The 24,853-nt window shown below is 46.8% G+C and overlaps 1 protein-coding gene across 2 annotated transcripts in view; it reads left to right on the top strand.

Moving 5' to 3' along the window:
* Positions 1-24,853, top strand: part of ITPRID1 (ITPR interacting domain containing 1) — a 241,436-nt gene that overhangs the window by 169,209 nt on the left and 47,374 nt on the right. For both annotated transcript variants that reach the window (XM_073678292.1, XM_073678293.1), the window contains exon 9: positions 19,247-19,310. In XM_073678292.1, the coding sequence (XP_073534393.1) occupies positions 19,247-19,310 (64 nt within the window). The remainder of the gene's footprint in view (positions 1-19,246; positions 19,311-24,853) is intronic.

Here is a 24,853-nt window from a genome sequence, read left to right as displayed (position 1 = left end):
TAATGAAATTCTTGAAATAATTAAGAAAAAAAGGGCTTCCCTATATTGTTGTGTCCGGCCAGGTACAAATAGGCAGCTGGTGGTTGGGGGCAGCCCGTTCCTGCCTGCTGTACCTGGCTGGACACAAATATAGTGCGAAGCCCCACGTCAATTTTTTTTTAAATTATTTCATGAAACTAGATGGTGGCCCGATTCTAACGCATCGGGTATTCTAGAATATGTATGCGGCAGACCCGGCGCAATCAGCAGAGCGGTGTTTAAATTTGGCGCCAAAATCGCTGACTGGTCGCGGCCAGCAACCGTGACCCATCAGCAAAGCGGTGTTGAAATTTGGCGACTATATCGCTGATTGGTCACGGCCGGCGGTTGCGACTAATCAGCAGAGCGGGGTTTAAATTTTGCGCCAATAATGCTGATTGGTCGCGGTCGCGACCAATCAGCAAAGCGGTGTTTAAATTTTGCGCCAATAATGCTGATTGGTTGCGGTTGCGACCAATCAGCAAAGCGGTGTTTAAATTTGGCGCCAATAACGGTGATTGGTCACGACCGCGACCATTCAGCAGGGCGGTGTTTAAATTTGGCGGCAACAATGTTGATTAGTCGCGGCCGGCGGTCGCGACCAATCAGCAGAGTGGGGTTTAAATTTGGCGCCAATAATGCTGATTGGTCGCAATCGCCGGCCGCGACCAATCAGCAGAGCGGTGTTTCAATTTGGCGCCAAAATCGCTGATTGGTCGCGGCCGGCAACCGTGACCCATCAGCAGAGCGGGGTTTAAATTTGGCGCCAATACTGCTGATTGGTCGCGGCCGGCGACCGCGATCAATCAGCAGAGTGGTGTTTAAATTTGGCGCCAATAATGCTGATTAGTCGCGGCCGGCATCCGCGACCAATTAGCAGAGCGGGGTTTAAATTTGGCGCCAATCTCGCTGATTGGTCGCGGCTGGAGTCCGCGACCAATCAGCAGAGCGTTGTTTAAATTTGGCGCCAATCTCACTGATTGGTCGCGGCCGCTATTTAAATGTGGCGCCCAAATCGGTGATTGGTCGCGGGCAGTTTCCGCGACCAATCAGCAGAGCAGTGTTTAACTTTAGCGCCAAGATCACTGATTGGTCGCGTGCGGAGAGCGCGACCAATCAGCGAATCGTATTGGTGAGGACCGGGGAGCGCCGCTGCCTGGTCGGATACTTCCGCTGCGAGAAGCCGGGAGATGAGCGACTGCTCGCAGCAGATGTATCCCGACCCGCAGCTCCGCTCCCCGGTCCTCCCTTGACACCCTAGCCGCTGATCTCTCCACAGTATCCGCATGGTGTTACAAAGATCCGGACATTTGTGTTAAAAATCGCTGATTGGTCGCTGGCGCTGCCCGTGACCAATCACCGATTTGGGCGCCAAATTTAAATATCGGCCGCAACCAATCACCGATCTTGGCTCCACAATTAAACACCGCTGTGCTGATTGGTCGCCGACGCTGGGCGCGACCAATCACCGATTTTGGCGCCACATTTAAATAGCGTCCACGACCAATCAGTACAGCGGTGTTTAAATGTGGAGCCAAGATGGGTGATTGGTCGCGGCCGATATTTAAATTTGGCGCCCAAATCGGTGATTGGTCGCGGGCAGCACCAGCGACCAATCAACGATTTTTAACACAAATGTCCGGACCTTTGTAACACCATGCGGATACTGTGGGGACATCAGCGGCTAGGGTGTGAAGGGAGGACCGGGGAACGGCGCTGCGGGTCGGGATACTTCTGCTCCGAGCGCCCGCTCATGTCCCGGGTTCTCGCAGCGGAAGTATCCGCACAGGCAGCGCCGCTGACATCCATGCGGCTAGGGCGTGAAGGGAGGACCGGGGAGCGGCGCTGACATCCAGTTGGTCGCGGCCGCTATTTAAATGTGCCGCACAAATCGGTGATTGGTCGCCGTCTTGACCGCGACCAATCACTGATCTTGCCGCCAAAGTTAAACACTACTGTGCTGATTGGTCGCGGACGCTGCCTGCGACCAATCACTGATTTGTGCGCCAAATTTAAATATCAGCCTCATGCACGTCACTGACAGCGTGGGAAAATTCTCCTGTACTCAGCGCTTCAGCGTGAGAATTCTCCCACGCTGTCAGAGACATGCATGAGGTGAGCCGAGCTCATTGGACATGACCTCGGCTCATCTTTATGCCGTCACAGCCAGACACTGAGGAGCGCAAGCATGCCTGCGCTTCTCAGTGTCTGTGGGATGACAGGCTGGATGGCAGATTTCTGCTGCGATCCAGGCTGTCATCTCGATGTAGCAGAGCTGAAGCTGTCGTGGGAACCATGGAAAGGTAAGGATGAGGTTGGTTTATTATTTTACTTTTATTGCAGGAGATCGTTGGCTTCAGCTGGAATGGGCGTGACTGTAAGTATGGTTTAATTTAGAACAATAAAGAATTGTGTCTTTATTTCAATTAAAGGACTTTATTCTGGGTGTTTGTGTTTTTTTTTTAACTTTGACTATGGGGTTAGTAATGGGGGTGTCTTATAGACGCCTCTCCATTACTAACCTGGGCTTGATGTCAGCTGGCATTATAAGCTGACATCAACCCCAGCCCTATTGTAACGGGTCTGGGAGGCGGAACCTCTGAGCTACTATACAAGGGGGCAGTCCTTGTAAGGGAGCGGGTGGCGACCAGGGAAGACGGGCAGGAGGTCACAGCAGGTGACCGGGACAGTCTCTGAGTGAACGGGCTGGAGGTCACGGCAAGTGACCGGGGCAGTCTCTGGAAGAACGGGCTGGAGGTCACGGCAAGTGACCGGGGCAGTCTCTGGAAAAAGGGTAGGTATGACCTGTGATGGCTGAACCTCCAGGTAGGCTAGCAAGGCAGATGGAGGATGTGTGCTCCCAGGTGAGCAAGCGAGAGTCTCTGGAATAGCAGGTGGTCACAGCACGTGACGGCGGAGCCTCCAGGTAGGCAAGCAGTCAGGTAGCGGAGAAGCGCTCCCAGGTGAGCGGGCAAGAGTCTCTGGAATAGCTGGTGGTCCCAGCACGTGACAGCGGAGGCCCCGGGCAGGCAAGCAGGCAGGTAGCGGAGAAGCGCTCCCAGGTGAGCGGGCAAGAGTCTGGAATAGCTGGTGGTCACAGCACGTGACAGCGGAGCCTCCGGGCAGGCAAGCAGGCAGGTAGCGGAGAAGCGCTCCCAGGTGAGCGGGCAAGCTGGTCCATAGACAGACTGACCGGAGTTGTAAGGCAGACCGTCGGACCTCAGGCAAGCAGGCAGGTAGCTGATGTGCGCTCCCAGGTGAGCGGGCAAGTTGGTCCTTAGACAGACTGACCGGAGTTGTAAGGCAGACCGTCGGACCTCAGGCAGGCAGGCAGGTAACAGGAAATCAGGCAGGATTAGGACAGCAAGCTGGCAGGAATCTGGCAGGTAACTGGCAGGTAACTGGCAACGGGACCTGAGGGCTGAAGCAGAGTAGAACGGTGCAACAACATTGCTCGGGCACCTCCATTTTGGAGGAGGTGCCTTATATATGGTAAAGTCCTCCGGCCATTGGCCGGGGACTCCTTAGGACGGCGCGCGCGGCCCCTTTAAGAGGGAGGGAGGGCGCGCGCGCGCCCTAAGCACAGTGGCCGGGAAGGAGCGCGCGCTGCCAGCAGAGCGGGAGAGGGACGCCGGGCACGGAGCAGAGCGGTGAGGGGAACAGCGTCCCTGCCTAGCAGAGGGCAGGGACGCCGGCACTACAGTACCCCCCCTTTAGGCCCCCCCTTTTTTAGGCCAGATAGAAATTTAGCTAGGATGAGAGGGGCATGGATGTTCTCCCGGGGCTCCCACGTTCTCTCCTCAGGACCAAACCCCTTCCAATCTACCAGAAAAAAGGTCTTTCCTCTTACCTTTTGGTGGCAAGAATGTTCTCTACCTCAAACTCGTCCTCAGCAGAAACCGGAGCAGGAGGCGTACCTGTAGACTTGGAAAAAGAGTTAAGCACCACGGGTTTGAGGAGAGATACATGGAAGGAGTTAGGGATCCGTAAGTTGGCCGGGAGTTTCAATTTATAGGCCACCGGGTTGATCTGACTGATGACCTCCAGAGGACCGATGAACCGAGGCCCTAACTTGTAAGAAGGTATCTTGAGTCGAACATATTTAGATGAGAGCCAGACTTTATCTCCTGGACGAAATTGTGGAGGATCCAGGCGTTTTATGTCAGCGTGTCTTCTCATCCGTTCGGACGACTGAAGGAGTGCGGACCGGGTACTCTCCCATATGGAGGAAAATTTGCTAACGAGAGATTCCGCAGCCGGGTTGTCCACAGAGGTGGAGACAGGAAAAGGAATCCGAGGATGCTGACCAAAGACTACAAAAAACGGGGATTTGGAGGAGGATTCGCTCTCGTGATTATTATAAGAGAACTCGGCCCATGGTAGGAGATCCACCCAGTCAGAATGGTGGGCATTAACGAAGTGCCGGAGGTAACTGGTCAGGTTCTGATTGATCCGCTCCACTTGACCATTGGACTGTGGGTGGTAAGCGGAAGAGAAGTCCAGGGTGACGTCTAGTAGTTTACAAGTGGCTCTCCAGAAACGTGAGGTGAACTGTACCCCACGATCCGACACGATGTAGAGGGGCAGGCCATGAAGACGGAAGATGTGGCGGATAAAGTCTTTAGCCAGCTCGGGTGCAGACGGAAGGCCTGGCAGGGGAATAAAGTGAGCCATCTTGGAAAAGCGGTCAGCGACCACCCAAATGACCGTACAACCGGCAGAGACGGGGAGATCAGTTATAAAGTCCATTGCTATATGCTGCCAGGGGGCAGCAGGTACAGGAAGCGGAAGGAGGCGTCCGGCTGGCAGATGTCTCGGGACTTTGTTGCGGGCGCAGGACACACAGGCAGAAACAAAGTCTATTATGTCCTTGTGCAGGGTAGGCCACCAATAGTGCCGGGCAATAAGCTGGAGGGTCTTTTTCTGACCGGCGTGGCCAGCTAGTTTAGACGAATGGCCCCAGTGTAGGATCTTCTCCCGATCAGGTACTGAAACAAACGTCTTACCGGGAGGGAGACGATTTAGACTCACGGGAGCCACCTGCATTACTCTGGCGGGATCGATGATATGTTTAGGTTCTTCCTCGAGATCAGACACCAGAAAGGATCGGGACAAGGCGTCTGCTTTGACGTTTTTGTCAGCCGGGCGAAAATGAAGAACAAAATCAAAGCGAGCAAAAAACAAGGACCACCGGGCTTGGCGCGGGTTAAGTCTCTGGGCATGCTGGAGGTAAGCCAAGTTCTTGTGGTCAGTGTAAATTATTACCGGATGAAGAGCCCCCTCGAGTAGGTAACGCCACTCCTCCAACGCCAGCTTGATGGCCAATAACTCTCGGTCTCCTATGGAATAGTTGCGCTCAGAAGAGGAGAAGAGTTTGGAGAAGAAGCCACAAGTTACCATTCTCCCGGAAGATGATTTTTGAGTAAGTAACGCTCCGGCTCCAGAGGAGGAGGCGTCAACTTCCAGGAAGAACTGCTTGTTGCCGTCCGGGCGATGCAGCACCGGGGCGGAAGAGAAGGCCTGTTTTAGGGAAAGAAAGGCCTCCTCTGCTTCGGGCGGCCACTCTTTGGGATTAGTACCCTTACGGGTGAGCGCGGAAATTGGGGCAGTCCGGGAAGAGAAGTGCGGGATGAAGAGGCGGTAATAGTTGGCAAAGCCCAGGAATCGCTGAATGGCCTTCAACCCCTCCGGTCGAGGCCATTTCTCGATGGCAGACAGTTTCTCTGGATCCATTCGTAGGCCGGTCTGAGAAATAATGTAGCCCAAAAACGGAAGCGAGGTCTGCTCAAAGAGGCATTTCTCGTATTTAGCGAAGAGGTGATTCTGCCTGAGCCTGAGCAGAACCTGACGAACGTCCCTCCGGTGAGTCTGGAGATCCGGAGAGAAGACCAAGATGTCGTCCAGGTACACCACTACGCAGGAGTAGAGAAGGTCCCGGAAGATGTCATTGACCAACTCTTGAAAGACGGCAGGAGCGTTACAGAGACCAAAGGGCATTACCAGATATTCATAGTGGCCGTCCCGGGTGTTGAATGCCGTCTTCCATTCATCCCCCTGACGGATACGAACCAGGTTGTACGCCCCACGGAGGTCCAGTTTGGTGAAGATTCTAGCCCCCCTCAGACGATCAAATAACTCCGGAATGAGCGGAAGGGGGTACTTATTCTTCACCGTGATCTGGTTAAGGCCTCTATAGTCTATACAGGGACGGAGAGAGCCGTCCTTCTTTTTGACGAAAAAGAAGCCTGCTCCCGCCGGGGAGGTAGATTTCCGGATGAATCCCCTGGCCAGATTCTCCTAAATATATTCGGACATCGACCGGGTCTCAGCAGCGGATAAAGGATAAATACGCCCACGGGGAGGAGTAGTACCAGGTAACAGGTCGATAGGGCAGTCGTATGGTCTATGAGGAGGTAGTGTCTCTGCTTCCTTTTTATTAAAGACATCAGCATAAGACCAATAAGGAATCGGAAGTCCAGGTAGATTAGCTGGGGTAGGAGAAGGACGGACGGTATGGACGGGAACCAGACAGGTATTATGGCAGTCCTGTCCCCAGCGAAGGACTTCTCCGGTCTGCCAGTCAAGCACGGGTGCATGTCTCTGGAGCCAAGGTAGGCCTAGCAAGAGGGCGTGAGAGAGTCCAGGCAGAACATGAAAGGAGATACTCTCAGAATGCAGCATTCCCACCTGCAGAGTAATGGATTCGGTGATGAGTTGGATGGGGCGTGGTAAGAGACCCCCATCCACGGCAGCAACAGACAAGGGCACAGCCAGAGGTTTGGTGGAGCAGTCAGAGTGTCCAGGCGAGTATTGACATTCCGCAGGTGACCCAGGATGGACTCCTGTTGGGACCTTTGACGGGACAGTTCATGACACAGGTCCGAGAGCGAGGGAGCTTGGGTGCCACCGGGTTCCATGGCCCGAGCAAACTGTAACGGGTCTGGGAGGCGGAACCTCTGAGCTACTATACAAGGGGGCAGTCCTTGTAAGGGAGCGGGTGGCGACCAGGGAAGACGGGCAGGAGGTCACAGCAGGTGACCGGGACAGTCTCTGAGTGAACGGGCTGGAGGTCACGGCAAGTGACCGGGGCAGTCTCTGGAAGAACGGGCTGGAGGTCACGGCAAGTGACCGGGGCAGTCTCTGGAAAAAGGGTAGGTACGACCTGTGATGGCTGAACCTCCAGGTAGGCTAGCAAGGCAGATGGAGGATGTGTGCTCCCAGGTGAGCAAGCGAGAGTCTCTGGAATAGCAGGTGGTCACAGCACGTGACGGCGGAGCCTCCAGGTAGGCAAGCAGGCAGGTAGCGGAGAAGCGCTCCCAGGTGAGCGGGCAAGAGTCTCTGGAATAGCTGGTGGTCCCAGCACGTGACAGCGGAGCCCCCGGGCAGGCAAGCAGGCAGGTAGCGGAGAAGCGCTCCCAGGTGAGCGGGCAAGAGTCTGGAATAGCTGGTGGTCACAGCACGTGACAGCGGAGCCTCCGGGCAGGCAAGCAGGCAGGTAGCGGAGAAGCGCTCCCAGGTGAGCGGGCAAGCTGGTCCATAGACAGACTGACCGGAGTTGTAAGGCAGACCGTCGGACCTCAGGCAAGCAGGCAGGTAGCTGATGTGCGCTCCCAGGTGAGCGGGCAAGTTGGTCCTTAGACAGACTGACCGGAGTTGTAAGGCAGACCGTCGGACCTCAGGCAGGTAACAGGAAATCAGGCAGGATTAGGACAGCAAGCTGGCAGGAATCTGGCAGGTAACTGGCAGGTAACTGGCAACGGGACCTGAGGGCTGAAGCAGAGTAGAACGGTGCAACAACATTGCTCGGGCACCTCCATTTTGGAGGAGGTGCCTTATATATGGTAAAGTCCTCCGACCATTGGCCGGGGACTCCTTAGGACGGCGCGCGCGGCCCCTTTAAGAGGGAGGGAGGGCGCGCGCGCGCGCCCTAAGCACAGTGGCCGGGAAGGAGCGCGCGCTGCCAGCAGAGCGGGAGAGGGACGCCGGGCACGGAGCAGAGCGGTGAGGGGAACAGCGTCCCTGCCTAGCAGAGGGCAGGGACGCCGGCACTACACCTATTACCTCACTGCCACCGCTACAGGGCAGTGGGAAGAGCGAGGCTAAGTGCCAGATTTGGCGCATCCTATGGATGCGCCATTTCTGGGACAGCTGACAGCTGGTGTTTCTAGCCTGGGAGGGGGCCAATATTCATGGCACCCTTCCTGGGCTATTAATATCAGCCCCCAGCTGTCTGCCTAGCCTTTGCTAGCTATTTTTTTGGGGGGGTTCCCCATTTTAATAGCTTGTAAAGGCTAGGTATTCAGCTGGGGGCTGATATTAGTAGCCTGGGAAGCTCCGTGGGTATTACCCCCTTCCCAGGCTTCAAACATCTGCCCCAGCCGTCTGCTTAACCTCCGCTAGAGCCTAAAATTACGGGGAACCCCACGCCAATTTTTTTTTTAATAAATCCTTTATTTTAACACTAAATGACAAGTACAGTAACCAACACTGTCACTGTACTTATTATAAATGTGACTGACATGTTTCAATCTATCTAATCTATGTGTGATGCTCTATCTTTCTGTTCTAAATTGTCGGGTACCGCTGCTGAATTGCCGGCCGGCTTTTTTAAAGAGACTGTGCATGAAAACACTATTATTTTTTTAAATAAATCCTTTACACTAAATGACAAGTACAGTAATCAACACTGTCACTGTACTTATTATATATGTGATTGGCATGTTTATATCTATCTATGTGTGATGCTCTATTCTTTCTGTTATAAATTGTCGGGTACTGCTGCTGAATTGACGGTCGGCTTTTTTAAAGAGACAGTGCATGAAAACACTATTATTTTTTTTAATAAATCCTTTACACTAAATGACAAGTACAGTAAGCAACACTGTCACTGTGCTTCTTATATGTGTGACTGACATGTTTCTATCTATCTAATCTATGTGTGATGCTCTATTCCTTCTTGTCTAAATTGTCGGGTACCGGTGTATGCCGCTGCTGAATTGCCGGCCGGCTTTTTTAAAGAGAGCGTCTTCTGAGCAGTTTGTCAGCTTTTGGACACCTTTGAAGGTGTTTTCTATGTGTTTCTATGTGTTTTTGTTTGCCTGCCATTGGTTTTAACGGTGTTCGACGGTGTTCTAAGGTGTTCCACGAACAGTTCGACGAACAGTTCCTCGAACATCCCGGTGTTCGACGAACCGAACCCGAACACTACGGGGGTGGCTCAACACTAGTGCCAAGCCCTGCTGGAGAATGACATGGCTCCCCAAACCATCACTGATTGTGGAAACTTCACACTAGACCTCAAGCAGCTTGGATTGTGGCCTCTCCACTCTTCCCCCAGACTCTGGGATCTTGATTTCCAAATTAAAATTGGAACTCTGGGACCTTGTGGAGTGTGTCAATGACTGCCTTCTGGACATCTGTCAAGTAAGCAGTCTTCCCCATGATTGTGGAGCCTACTGAAACAGACTAAGGGACCTTTTTAAATGCTTAGGAAGTCTTTGCAGGTGTTTTTTGTTGATTATTCTAATTTACTGAGTTAATGACTTTTGTGTTTTCATTGGCTGTAAGCCATAATCATCAACATTAACAGAAATAAACACTTGAAATAGATCACTCTGTTTGTAATGACTCTATATAATATGAGTTTCTCTTTTTGTATTGAAGAACTGAAATAAATTTACTTTTTGATGATATTCTAATTTTGTGAGATGAACCTGTATGTAACAGAAAAACATGGTGAGCTTTTTTTCTACACAGCACCACTCTCGTATCTGGTATGTGTCTGATATTGCAGCTCAGCCACATCCATGTGAATACCAGATACAATCCAAAGACTGAGGTCATAAATGTGTAGATATGTGCTAATTAATATATTTTATAAGTAATAAGTTGTGGAAATATATAAGTGAATTGCCTGATTTCTTAGTATCATCCCTTTATTTGTCCAGAATCAGGCTTCCCTCATAGCTACAAAGTTCTCACGAGCATATAAAAAAATCAAATAATTTTCATCCAGAAATAACAGACATTTTTTTTCATCTGTAATGTCATCCTTATGCATTCATTCATACAATTTACAGCACCAAAAAAGTTTTTTCCTAAATAAAAGAGAATCTGTCAGCAGGTTTGTGTTATTTAATCCGATAGCAGCATGATGTAGGGGCAGGGACTCTGATTCCAGTTATGTGTTAGTTATTGATCTGCTTGTTGTAGTTTTAATAACATTAGTGTTTTATCAGCAGGAAATTATCAGTAAAGGACTACTGTAGTTGTCTCGTGCCATGTAGTCCTCCTGCTCTGTTTATTTGCCGTCTCCACAACTAACTAAAAGTTTTCTGCCTATGCACAGTATACAGAAAAAGCTGCAAATTAATGATGTGGGTGAGGTTATGCAAAGCTCAACATTTAGAGAGCTGCTAGATCTGGAGCAGAAAAAAACAATGATTTTATCTAAACTGCAGCAAGCAGCCCATTAAGTGACACACTGCTGGAATCAGATTCTCTGCCCCTATGTCATGCTGCTCTCAGATTACTAGGAAAAAATCTGGTGACAGATTCCTTTTAATAATGCTATATGAATGATCTGTATGGGATTCAAATTTTTGAGCACACAGACTTAAATAGGCGAGCGTCATCCGAAATACTGAAGACATTAGTGCATGCTGCTATTTTTTGATACGGACATTCATTTCGTGTATAAAAATGGTCATCTGAGCAGCACAATTGAATAACATTTGCTTGAGTGCTGTCAGAGTGATATCAGTTTTTACATGGATAGTACTCAGACCTGAATTATGGTCTAGTGCGTGACAGATCAGACTATAATATGGCGTTGGGTGTATTGTCTGAATCACAGTGTACACATGAGCTACCACTACAGATAATTCACGAATAGTTAACTATCCAAACTCAAATATTGGAAGGTATATCTGTTCAACATCAGCATAAGCATAGTAAGTTAGATTACATCTTACTCGATAAACAAGGAAGAAAATGAATGACTCGAGTCAGATATTAAAGGGGTTGTCCATTTTTAAATGTTTTCCATAGATTTCTAGCCTTATAAAACAACAAAGCTGTTATTCACCCTCCACAAGTCCAGTGCTGCCTTTTCTCTACTGCTCAGGTCTTTCTTAAGCCCATCAGCAACCCCATGACAGAATCATGGAGTGCTGATGGATTGCCAAGGCCACCAGTCGGGAATAATAGGCAGGGCATAATAGACTGTCAGTGTAAGGCCGGGGTCACATGAGCACAGATTCTCTCATGAGAGAGAATCAGATCGAATATGTAAATGACACTCCGATAAAACTCTGTTTAGAGTTTGAACCAAGAGTCAGCTTAGTGTGATCCAATTCTCTTGGATGAGAAAATTGCAGCTCAAGTGAGAAGAAGGTGGAAAACAAGATTTCTCCATCGTGTGAGTTTGTGGAAATCGGACTGCATCCAAGTGCAGTCTGATGTTTTCCACGCATCAATAGACTTGAATGGGTGAGTGCCATTCGATTTCCGCAGGAACTTGCAGCATACGGCATCTTTTTTCTAATACCAAATTGGTATGAAAAGAAAAAATACTAATCTGCACTGCCCCATAGAATAACACTGGGCCGAGTGCTATCCAATAAAACATCTATAGCACTCATCCAATGTATACACTCTTGTGAACGAGCCCTAGAATTGATAGGTATAATTATTTATGCCATATGGTGAATACCTTAAACAGTTAATCAGCAAAGTCCCATGTAGCCCATAAGAGTACCAATGTAGAAAAATAATAATAATTTTGCATAAAATTGCATTTAAACATATTGAGGGGCTCTGTCATCAGCTTTCCCCATTCAACTTATATACATTGTCATATAGATCTCTTAGACCTTTAAAGGCTGATGTATTTTTTTTGAAAGTCTGTATAAGATGGGCTGTATAATCCTTCATGATTGTTTTTCTGCCTATCTCACTGATTTTAATTTGAGCGTTATTCAGCCATTTGACATGGATTTTCAAAGTAACCACACCAGTCTTGTCAGGTTTAAGAGATTTGTTTAATAACGTATGCAGTTTGTATTATGAAATCTGGTGACATCCATTTGAATTATTCAAATCAAGTAAAACATAAAAAAAATATTATTTTCACCATAATGTACCAATTTGCGGCATGAAGTTATTGTGTTATTGATGGCGCACCGAGAAAACAGAAAACCAAACTGTTCAATACATTATATGTATCCCAAAACAGTCTGATTAAAAAGTACTAATCAGCCCACAAAATAAACAAGAAACATTGAGATATAAAATGTCCTTTTATGGTTATTACTGATCTTATAGCTTTCCTTAAAATGGCAAAAGAACAGAAATCGAGAATTAATGAAGACTTCGTAAAATTTCACATCTAAATGCCTTTATTCAATAAGTATCTATCAGGTCTAGTGTTGAGCATTCCGATACTGAAATATCGGGTATCGGCCGATATTCGCGGTATCGGAATTCCGATACTTAATTCCGATACTTTTACAATATCGAATACCGGAATCGGAAGTTCCCATAATGCCTGCGCTCTGCAGTGTCTCTGATGGATGACAAGCTGGATGGCATCGCTGAGCTGCAATCCAGCCTGTCATCAGAATGCCATCGCAGCGTGAGAGAATTCTCCTGATTGTTTAAAAGCCGGCGGGCGGTAAAAAGCCGCCAGCTTTTAAACAATCACACAGCCCCATACTGCTTCCCCCCAGCCTCCCACCCCGATCCTCCGCTCCCCTCGCCACCTCCCATCCCGATCGTAAGTTAGGACCGGGCAGGGAGCGCAGCACCAAGGAGCGGGGAGCGAAGGACCCGGGCGGGGAAGACTTCACCGCCGGCTTTCCCGTTCTGTGCTGCGCTTTCCCGCCGGTTATTTCAAATGAACAGCTGAGGTATCAGGTGATGCCGATCAGCTGTTCATTTGAAGTAGCCACGGTGCCCTCAGAGGGTTCATGTGAGTTCATGCTTGACTGCATTGCATAAACTCACATGAACTTTCCCACGGTCGCACAGGTCAGCCTCACCTCCCAGACCCGTCATGATTAGTGTGTGTGGGTGTCTGTGCGATGTGTGCGGGTGTGCGCGGTGTCTGTGTGATGTCTGCGGGTGTGTGCGGGTGTGCGCGGTGTCTGTGCGATGTCTGCGGGTGTGCGCGGTGTCTGTGCGATGTCTGCGAGTGTGTGCGGGTGTGCGCGGTGTCTGTGCGATGTCTACGGGTGTGCGCGGTGTCTGTGCGATGTCTGCGGGTGTGCGTGCAGGCAGACATAGGCCGATGTGACACTACTACTCCCATCGGCCTATGTCTGTCCCCCGTCCACTCGTGCCAGCAGGATCAGCTCGATGGGAGCAGTAGTTCCCATCAGCCTGATCCTGCTATTTAAACTGCCCCATGGTCCCCAATACATTTTAAATACATGTCATTGGTGGCCAGTGGTTACCTACAATAAATTAGTTTATACATTTCCTGTCCCCGCCGATCGCCACCTAAAATAAAGTAAAAAATAAAAAACTACACCTATGCTCACCTAGACACCTAATTCCCCGAAGCCATCGATCTCCTGTAATAAAATATAAAATAATAAACCACAACCTTATCCTTACCCCTCCGTAGTAGTCCACGAGTGTCCCACGATGATCTCCAGTTTAGAGCAGCCACATAGAATGTGACCGCTCTGAACCGCTGTCGCCGCTAGAGTGGTGGGGCCGTAAAGCAGCCCCGTCATTGCATAAGCGGGTTCACCGGAGTTCAGGCAGCTCTGCTCCGGTTAGCTGCTTTACGGCCCCGCTGTATCGTGAGAAATTCCCACGGTACAGCAGTGCCGTAAAGGAGGTCTCCGGAGCTGCGCTGCCTGAATGCACTCCGGTGACCTCAGTCAGGGCTCACGCTGCCGGGAGCGGACGTGTTCCCGGCAGTGTGCGCTTACAGCAGCAATGACAGCTGTCACATCTCCAGATGTGACAGCTGTGCATGGGAGATCAGCACAGGAACGTGGACAGGTAACTATTTTTTTTTTAGTAAACTAAGAATTAAATAAAATGGTGTGTTTTATTTCAAATAAATTATTTTTTTCTGGGTGTAGTGTGTGTTTTTTATTTTTAACGCTTTGTAGGTTAGTAATGGGGGTGTCTTATAGACGCCCATCATTACTAACCTGGGCTTCATGGCAGCTGGCGCTGACATGAACCCCACCACTATTACCCCCTGCCACCGCACCAGGGCAGCGTGGAAGAGCGAGGCTAAGTGCCAGAATTGGCGCATCCTATGGATGCGCCATTTCTGGGGCGGTTGACGGCTGGTGTTTCTAGCCTGGGAGGGGGCCAATATTCATGGCACCCTTCCTGGGCTATTAATATCAGCCCCCAGCTGTCTGCCTAGCCTTTGCTAGCTATTAAAATAGGGGGGACCCCACGTCATTTTTGGGGGGTCTCCCATTTTAATAGCTAGTAAAGGCTAGGTATTCAGCTGGGGGCTGATATTAGTAGTCTGGGAAGCTCCGTGGGTATTACCCCCTTCCCAGGCTTCAAACATCTGCCCCAGCCGTCTGCTTAACCTCCGCTAGAGACTAAAATTATGGGGGATCCCACGCCAATTTTATTTTTAATAAATCCTTTATTTTAACACTAAATGACACTTGAGGGGTTAATAAAGATGCAGTCCCTAAATTATTATTTATTTTTTAATTAATTTTTCCCAAAAATTTTGACGTGGGCTTTGCCATATTTTTGTATGCCAGCCAGGTACAGCAGGCAGGAACGGGCTGCCCCCAACTCCCAGCTGCCTATTTGTACCTGGCCGGACCCAACAATATAGGGAAGCCCTTTTTTTTTTAATTATTTCATGAAATAATTAGAAAAAAAAATTGACGTGGGGCTTCGCACTATATTTGTGTCCAGCCAGGTACAGCAGGCAGGAACGGGCTGCCCCCAACTCCCAGCTGCCTATTTGTACCTGGCCGGACCCAACAATATAGGGAAGCCCTTTTTTTTTCAATTATTTCATGAAATAATTAAAAAAAAATTGACGTGGGGCTTCGCCCTGTTTTTGTGTCCAGACAGGTACAACTAGGCAGCTGGGGGCTGGAATTCGCAGCGCTGGGAGGCCCAAGCTTTCTGGGCCACCCGCGCTGCAAATTGCAGCCCGCAGCCACCCCTGAAAATGGCGCGTTCATAGAAGCGCCATCTTCTGGCGCTATACCCAACTCATCCAGGGCCCTGGTGTGGTAGCTCACTGGGTAATAAAGGGGTTAGGGCCAGCTTGGCATTATCAGCTGGCCCTAAGCCCGAAAATTCATGGGGTCACGCCAATATTAGACATGACCGCCATGAATTTCTAGTAAAGTATTTAAAAAAAACACAACACCCAGAAAAAAGTCCTTTAATTGAAATAAACACACAATTCTTTATTGTTCTAAATTAGACCATACCTACCATCACGCCCATTCCAGCTGAAGCCAACGATCTCCTGCAATAAAAGAAAAATAATAATGCAACCTCATCCTTACCTTTCCATGGTTCCCACGACAGCTTCAGCTCTGCTACATCGAGATGACAGGCTGGACCGCAGCAGAACGCTGCCATCCAGCCTGTCATCCCGCAGACACTGAGAAGCGCAGGCTTGCTTGCGCTCCTCAGTGTCTCGCTGTGACGGCATCCAGATGAGCCGAGGTCATGTCCAATGAACTCGGCTCACCTCATGCACGTCACTGACAGCGTGGGAAAATTCTCCTGCACTCAGCGCTTCAGCGTGAGAATTCTCCCACGCTGTCAGTGACGTGCATGAGGTGAGCCGAGTTCATTGGACATGACCTCGGCTCATCTGGATGCCGTCACAGCGAGACACTGGGGAGCGCAAGCAAGCCTGCGCTTCTCAGTGTCTGCGGGATGACAGGCTGGATGGCAGCGTTCTGCTGCGGTCCAGCCTGTCATCTCGATGTAGCAGAGCTGAAGCTGTCGTGGGAACCATGGAAAGGTAAGGATGATGTTGCTTTATTATTTTTCTTTTATTGCAGGAGATCGTTGGCTTCAGCTGGAATGGGCATGACGGTAAGTATGGTTTAATTTAGAACAATAAAGAATTGTGTGTTTATTTCAATTAAAGGACTTTATTCTGGGTGTTTGTGTTTTTTTTTTACTTTGACTATGGGGTTAGTAATGGGGGTGTCTTATAGACGCCTCTCCATTACTAACCTGGGCTTGATGTCAGCTGGCATTATAAGCTGACATCAACCCCAGCCCTATTACCCCACTGCCACCGCTACAGGGCTGTGGGAAGAGCGAGGCTAAGTGCCAGAATTGGCGCATCCTATGGATGCGCCATTTCTGGGGCGGCTGACGGCTGGTGTTTCTAGCCTGGGAGGGGGCCAATATTCATGGCACCCTTCCTGGGCTATTAATATCAGCCCCCAGCTGTCTGCCTAGCCTTTGCTAGCTATTAAATTAGGGGGGACCCCACGTCATTTTTTGGGGGGGGTCCCCCATTTTAATAGCTAGTAAAGGCTAGGTATTCCGCTGGGGGCTGATATTAGTAGCCTGGGAAGCTCCGTGGGTATTACCCCCTTCCCAGGCTTCAAACATCTGCCCCAGCCGTCTGCTTAGCCTCCGCTAGAGTCTAAAATTACGGGGAACCCTACGCCAATTTTTTTTTAAATAAATCCATTATTTTAACACTAAATGACAAGTACAGTAATCAACACTGTCACTGTACTTCATATATATGTGACTGACATGTTTCTATCTATCTAATTTTTGTGTGATTCTCTATTCCTTCTATTCTAAATTGTCGAGTACCGCTGCTGAATTGCCGGCCGGCTTTTTTAAAGAGACGGTGCATGAAAACACAATTATTTTTTTTTATAAATCCTTTACACTAAATGACAAGTACAGTAAGCAACACTGTCACTGTACTTCATATATATGTGACTGACATGTTTCTATCTTTCTAATCTATGTGTGATGCTCTTTTCTTTCTGTTGTAAATTGTCGGGTACCGCTGCTAAATTGCCGGCCGGCTTTTTTAAAGAGACGGTGCATGAAAACACTATTATTTTTTTAAATAAATCCTTTACACTAAATGACAAGTACAGTAAGCAACACTGTCACTGTACTTCATATATATGTGACTAACATGTTTCTATCTATCTAATCTATGTGTGATACTTTATTCTTTCTGTTGTAAATTGTCGGGTACTGGTGTATGCCGCTGCTGAATTGCCGGCTTTTCGAGTAATACATTCTACATTATTCTTAGTTGTTTTACTTCATGTAGAATTAACCTACAAGGAAAGAAAGGGTTTATTTTCATTCCGATATTTGTGTCCCATTGACTTGCATTGGTTTCCGGTATCGGAATCGGCGATATCCGATACTTTTTGGGTATCGGTCCGATCCAATCCGATACGATATTTCCTGATATCGGAAGGTATCGCTCAACACTAATCAGGTCATAAAATATGCACCAACAAATATCAGAAGTGATCTAAATTCTTTATAAAGATCTGTACATGCACTGAATATTTGTTCCTGATGTCTTTTAGAATACATTTGTTATGTAAGATGTGATAAAGGACTTTATAATACAAGTATTTCTGGTTTATTTCTATGGCTTAGTCATACTGAGCAGAACGTTTTTTCTCTGTGATGGCTATTTCTGGAATGGATGGACAATGCATCCCATTAAGGTGTCAATTGGAGCGTTTTGGTGATCGCTGTATGATTTGTTCTACCGCTCTCATCCTACTATATGTTGTTGCTGTTCTACATGTCACTTTTATTATCTCCTCAAAACGGGACTTTGGAAATAAAACGTAACTACTTCTAGACCGCCCATAGACTATAAACGTCCAGGTAGTAAGTATTCTATCCTGCAGTGATGTTCTAAAATGTCAGTACAAACTAGATCAGTTGTAACTCTGGGGAGCAGGCAGCCGGCTGTCAGACACATCCAGACCGCCCATAGAGAACGCAAAGACGGTTTATTACCATCTTTGCCTTCTAGATCGCTGTATACACAGAGCTAAACAAGCTCTGTATTTACAGTTAAGGCCGCGGCCACACTATCAGTATTTGGTTAGTATTCGGTCAGTATTTTTTCTCAGGAGTGGGAGCCAATACCAGGTGAGGATCAATCAGAGAAAAGGTATAATAGAAACAAGTCACCAATTCTGCATTTATCACCCACTCCTGGTTTTGTTTCCTGAGAAAAAAATACTGACCGAACACTGACCAAATACTGATAGTGGGGCCGTGGCCTATTGGAAGCACTAATGGCGCTACCTCCTCTAGGCCCTGCAGTGATGTGATTGCTGGGTGTAGAGTGGAAGCAGGAGTTGATGGGTCCTAAGAGATATAATATAGCAGCCCTAGCTAGCTGGGAAATCAAGTGGACAAAAAGCCTTTAAACATTTTAAATGTTGAAATAAACCCACCCTACCCACCAAAAATAGGTATTTTAAAACCTTATGAGGGCCACCCATAAGGCCCTGAACAAGGAAACAAAAACGCAGCATCAAAACCATGATAAAAACACGTGTAAAGAATGCACTCAAAAACGTACCAAAAATTGCAAGTAGCCTAGTTTAGATGATCGGTGCAGAAATGATGCAGAAAATCTGAAACAATAAAAACTCGTTGTGGGAAAGTTACCTAGGGCTCATTCAGACATCAGTCTTTTGGACCCAAATTGCATCAGTGTTTGATCAGTTTTTACCATGAGTGTTTCTTCAATGATTTTGACTGCAAAGCCTCTCTTTTATTTTACAATATTAGTCATGGACAGCACAATGACTGCACATGGATCCCATCCATTTTTACAGATCACTCAGTCCACAAAAAAAAAAGACAGGTGAACAGCACCCTAGATTATAACAGGTACATGTTTTAGCAATGAAAAAACAAAGTCTGAATGTAGCCTAAAGCCATGGCCCCAGTATCAGTATTTGGTCAGCGTTCGGTCAGTATTTTTTCTCAGGAGTGGGAGCCAAAACCAGGAGTGGGTGATAAATGCAGAATTGGTGACTTGTTTCTATTATACCTTTTCTCTGATTGTTCCTCACCTGGTTTTGGCTCCCATTCCTGAGAAAAAATACTGACCGAATACTGATAATGGGGCCATGGCCTGAGACTGAGGAAATAATCTGATTTGATAATGATGTATATTTTAGAAAAGTCTTAGAATTTCATCTACTATCATCTCTGTCACTTCTGCTAATTTTAGGTGCTGAGTTTTGAAGAAGATTGTCCTAGAGCAGTGAAGCAGGACAGCGTATCAGGCGTATCAGGTCAGTACAATATGTCTTATACCATAAAGGATTTTGTGTAACCTTCTTTATCCATATTTTTATGTGGTGACAGAACCAAAAAGAACAAATCATTATAATATAGCATAACATAATAACTAATATGAAATACCAGCCTTCTACATGTGGAATGCTGGCTTGGAAATGATCACGTTCCTTTCCCCTGAAGTCAGCAATCGCATTATGTATATTGTGTTATGGGTCTTTTGTATATCTTGTGTAAAGTGTTGTAATGTGATAATGTATAGTGCATGAGTAATGTAGAGGTAGTACATAGGTATATCATGTATACTGTGAATAGACTGCGATATGATAGTGTACAGAATAGGGAAAGATATAGATTATGATCTAGGGCATAAGATAAAGGCAATCTTCTTACTACATATTGATATAGGTTAGTAACTGTAGTTAGCTGGGGACATAGGATAAGGTACAGTTAATGTTTGGGACTAGCCCACAATGGGGGGACTAATGCTAGTATAAAGCAGACTACTTCCTGATAATTAGTCAGATAGGAAAGTGCAGTAACCAAGTTCAAGCGCAGTGGGCTGCTGGCCGCAGCGAGGAGGCAGTGGGAGGCCTTACTAGAATCCCTTTGGGACATTCCTGCAACGTCTGGAGCTCAGGGCTCAGTACAGGTACTAGGAAGAGTGCTTTATTCTCTGGCATAGAGGCGTAATGGAGATGATGGATGGGGAACCACGAGAAGGGAAGGTAATGGATCCTGGGTACACTGAGGGACTGGACAGGAAATCCCTGTGGCAGATGGGGATAGCCAACGTAGGGATAGTCCAGGAGGAACGGATAGTAATGATGGGAATGGACAGTGTTAAGGGAACAAGGAACCAGAAGTGTTGTGCCCGATACTGCGTGTTACAATCTGATGAACTTGAACTGTAAATTTTTGTTGGTTGATACGAACTGTGTGTCCCCTGAGTTATGTGCGGCGGCTCCGGAGGATGGATGCCTGGAAGCAGAGGAGGCCTGTGGCCTACACCTGAGTGTGATGCATCCCACACTGGGCAGCACATTGGGACTGGGACACGATTTTCCTGTAAAGTGCTGGGGTGATGTGAAGCAGCAGCTAAGTCATGGCTACTGCCTGCAGTCACTTTACATCTGCATGAGCCTTAATTCTGCAAGAACGTCAATAGGGATCCTATTTCTGCAGGTTAAAAAGCTAGCCTTTTTAGTTTTGTGTTTCTACAACAGAAAATACACATAAAAATGCATTAATAAATACAGAATTTAGATGCAGCAGCCTTGCAGATTTCAGTTTAGAAACATTGGCATGAAATCTTCACAAAATACGTAATGTGTTAACCTAACCTTAAAGGGAAAGGAAGGAAAACCTGTTATCTGATTCATGTTGCCAGAACCACAGGTAGTTGTCTTTCTGGACACCAGTTTTTTTGTTCTGCCTTCCTGGTAACGATCCTTTGGGTTGGATTTGGCTTCGCTGATCCATATAACTTGCTAGAACACCAGACAGACTATGAGGCTGCGTGCCCACGTAGCGTTTTTCAAGTGTTTATGCTGCGGAATTTTCGCAGCGTAAATGCTTGTAAAACGCTTGGTGATCCTTCCCCCATGGTCCCCAAGGGGATTCCGCAAGTTCTATGCCCACGCTGCGGATTTTTCTGCAGCGTTTATGCTGCGTTCAAAAATCCGCAGCATGTTCATTAATTTTGCGTTTCCGCAAGCGGAATTGCCTTTTTTCAATGCATTAAAAAACGCAAGGCAATTCCGCATGTGGAAATCGCGCGATAAACGCACGAAAAACGCGCAATAAACGCGTGCGGAATTCTGCATGCGTTTTTACTTGCAGAAATGAAGCAGAAATTTTCTGCTTCATTTCTGCATCGTGGGCACATAGCCTCAGGCCTCCAGACTTGATCTGACAATGCTTTTTCAATGATTGCTGGAATATGTGGAATATCATCATTAGTTATGGTGACATCATTGACGCTCTAAATTCAAGGTTTATATTTTATCTATAATTGCATGAACTCAAGTGCTCACAACATCCATCTTGTGGCTCCCTTGCTCTCAAAATGACCACATCATATTGCAGCAAATTGTACCATTTGATCAAGCACACACTTCAGTGACAGCTTCTTCCAGGTTATTGAAATCATGAACAGAGAAGAGATGCCCACAATAAAATCCACTCAAGGCAAAATGCGGACAGCAAGAGTGTGTTCAACCTTTACTTAGAATTTTGAATGTATGCCACAGGAGAGAATTCATTATAACATAGCTGTACAGACTTGTCAAAATGGGAAAGCACAGATCTATACTAGGAATTTTGTTTAAAGGGGTTGTCCAAGCTTAGGATGAAAGTCAGGAGTCACTCTATGTGACTGTAGACTTCTAAATCCTTACAAAGTGCCCTATGCACACTGTCAGGGTTCTCTGATATTGCTGGTGCGAGCAAGGCGGTCAATGATCAGCTCCTATCCTATTTGATATGTATAAATAACATATATAGCATAAATGACTGATATTATTGAAGTTGATTTACTGACATACAATTTTACATGAAAAAACAAAACAAAAAACCCCCTCAAGAAACTAGTGCAATAATTCCACATGATGCACAGAAATGCTTATCAGACATTTTTTTAATACATTTTCAAAGCAGTGTCTTTACATGAGTAAAAATAGTTTTTCAGATCTTCTGTCAAATTAGAAAGCTATAGATCTATGCTAGCAACTTTGCCAAGTAGAATGTAACTAGTTGCTCCTGAGGCCGGGCCTACTCCAGGGCCCCGAGCAAAAGAGTCTCAGTGGGCCCCTCCAACACATACCACGATTCATGAAGCACAGATAAGAAATATATATATATATGTATATATATATATATATATATATATATATATATATATATAGTACAGTGCCGAAGATTTCACTTCTTACATTACATGAGTGATATCTATTGTAAATTCTCCAATAGTTCAGAAACCGGCGAATCCTCACAGCGCACATTGCTTGTCCTAGGGGGATTCAAAAGTTTTCATTTTAAACCGGACAGTATAGTCCCCCATACAGTATAATGAGCCCCATATAATGCTCCATACAGTATTATGGGCACCACATAGTCCACCATACAGTATTATGGGCACCACATAGTCCTCCATACAGAATAATGGACCCCATATATTGCTCCATACAGTATAATGAGCCCCATATATTGCTCCATGCAAAGTAATGGGCCCCACATAGCGCTTCATACAGAATAATGGACCCCATATAATGCTCCATACAGAATAATGGGCTCCATATAATGCTCCATACAGAATAATGGACCCCATATAGTGTTCCATACAGTATATTGAGCCCCATATATAATGCTCTATACTGAATGGGCCCCTTATAATACTCCAAACAGAATGGACCACATATAATGCTCCATAAAGAATGGGCCCCATATAATGATTCATACAGGTTATGCCCCATATAATGCTCCTTACAGAATAATGGACCCCATATAATGCTCCTTACAGAATGGGCCCCATATATTGCTCCTTACAGAATGGGCCCCATATAATGCTCTGTACAGAATTGGCCCCATATAATAATCCATAGAGAATGGGCCCCATATAATGCTCCATAGAGAATGGACCCCATATAATGCTCCATACAGAATAGGCCCCATATAATGCTCCATAGAGAATAATGGACCCATATAATGTCCATACAGAATGGGCTCCATAGATAGAAAATAAACAATGAAATATTTACCTCTCCTCGTTCCCTGCTGGGCGCAGCTTCAGTCTCCTCAGCTCTGGTGCACTTCTCAGAGCAGAGGGCACGCTGTAGTGAAGTCATTGCGCCCTCTGCCCTGAGACGTCAGAGTCAGAAGACACGGAAGAGAAAGGACCTACGGCCAACGGGGAACGAGGAGAGGTGAGTATTTCAAACAATTTAAAGCATGGTGAGGGCCCCATAGCGTGCTGGTGTTCCTGACGGCGAGTGCCCCCCCCTCTTGCTCAGGGTCCTGGCACTTACCCGGGTGCGCCAGTTGGTGACGCCAGCCCCGTCCTTAGGTTTACAATATAGATCATAGGATCCAATAGCAAAACTCTGAACTGACACCATTTTAGGTGCATAGTTCTGTGCTGATAAATATCATAATATATTTGTACTGGGGAGCTCAGTTTTCTGACATGATAAACATTATTAGGTCTTGCTCAAACGAGCGTATAAATCGGACGAGTGCAATGCGAGAAAAAAAGGTATTGCACTCGCACCAATGTTATTCAATGAGTGAGGCAGTTTAGATCTGCGTATTTCTTCTCAGCTGTATGTGGCATGACAATAAAATTGGAGCATGCTGTGATTTCACTCCGAAATCTGATGGGTGTGAGGAAAAAATTGCATGACATACGGACCATCAGTATGGCATCCGAATTTTATTGATACATTACAATTCTGTAGCATATGAAACTGTAAATGGTCCTGTAAATCATTAATAACTGCTGAGTAAAAAAACAGATTGCACAAGGATGACAAGTGAGGAAGCAGGACCAGCATTAGAGCCAGTTGTCATTCAGTGGCCGATACAGCCACCCCTATCTATACACAGAGTGGTGACTGAACCTTCGTGACTGAAACCCGAATGTTACCGACAGCGGGGGTCTAAATGCCAGCGCCGGGCAGGTTCAGCATGCTATTAACCTGCAGATTAACCCCACATCTGCAGGTTAATAGTGTTTTTTCACATAACAGGTTCTCTTTAATGCAAGACGAGGTTTAGAGCTCTGCAGATATATGCAGTTTATCACAAAAGTGAGTAGGCCAATCGCATTTTTGTAAGTATTTTATTATATCTTTTCATGGGACAACACTGAAGATATGACACTTTAATACAATGTAAAGTAGTCAGTGTACAGCTTGTTTAAAAGTGGAAATTAGGTGTGCCCTCTAAATAACTCAACACACAGCCATTAATGTCTAAACCGCTCGCAAAAAAGAGAGTGTACCCCTAAGTGAAAAAGGCCGAATTGTGCCCAAAGTGTCAATATTTTGTGTGGCCACCATTATTTTCAAGCACTGCCTTTTCTCTCTTGGGCATGGAGTTCATTAGAGCTTCACAGGTTGCCACTGGAATCCTCGTCCATGACGACATCACGGAGCTGGTGGATGTTGGAGACCTTGCGCTCCTCCACCTTCTGTTTGAGGATGCCCCACAGATGCTCAAAAGGGTTTAGGTCTGGAGACATGCTTGGACAGTCCAGCACCTTTATCCTCAGTTTCTTTAGCAAGGCAGTTGTTACACGTACACCTCCTAAGTTCAGATAGGGGCGAGACCGGTTACATGAATGTCGTCCTCAACATTCATCTTAATTGGTCAATCTGACCAATTCTGAGACAGTGGTGAAAGTTGAATAACTTCATATACAGATTGGCATTGTTAAATTGGTATAACGTTCATAAACATTGATAACAACCTTTTCTTACAACCTTTTTCTTGTAGGACGCCTGTAAGAAAAAAACAATTAACACAATTAAAACAATCAGCA

This window comes from Phyllobates terribilis, unplaced genomic scaffold, assembly GCF_046119375.1.
Source record: "Phyllobates terribilis strain yellow unplaced genomic scaffold, ASM4611937v1 Scaffold_4__5_contigs__length_816908805, whole genome shotgun sequence".
Classification (NCBI taxonomy): domain Eukaryota; kingdom Metazoa; phylum Chordata; class Amphibia; order Anura; family Dendrobatidae; genus Phyllobates; species Phyllobates terribilis.
The sequence above is the reverse complement of the archived record's forward strand: the minus strand, read 5'-3'. Positions and strand labels throughout refer to the sequence as shown.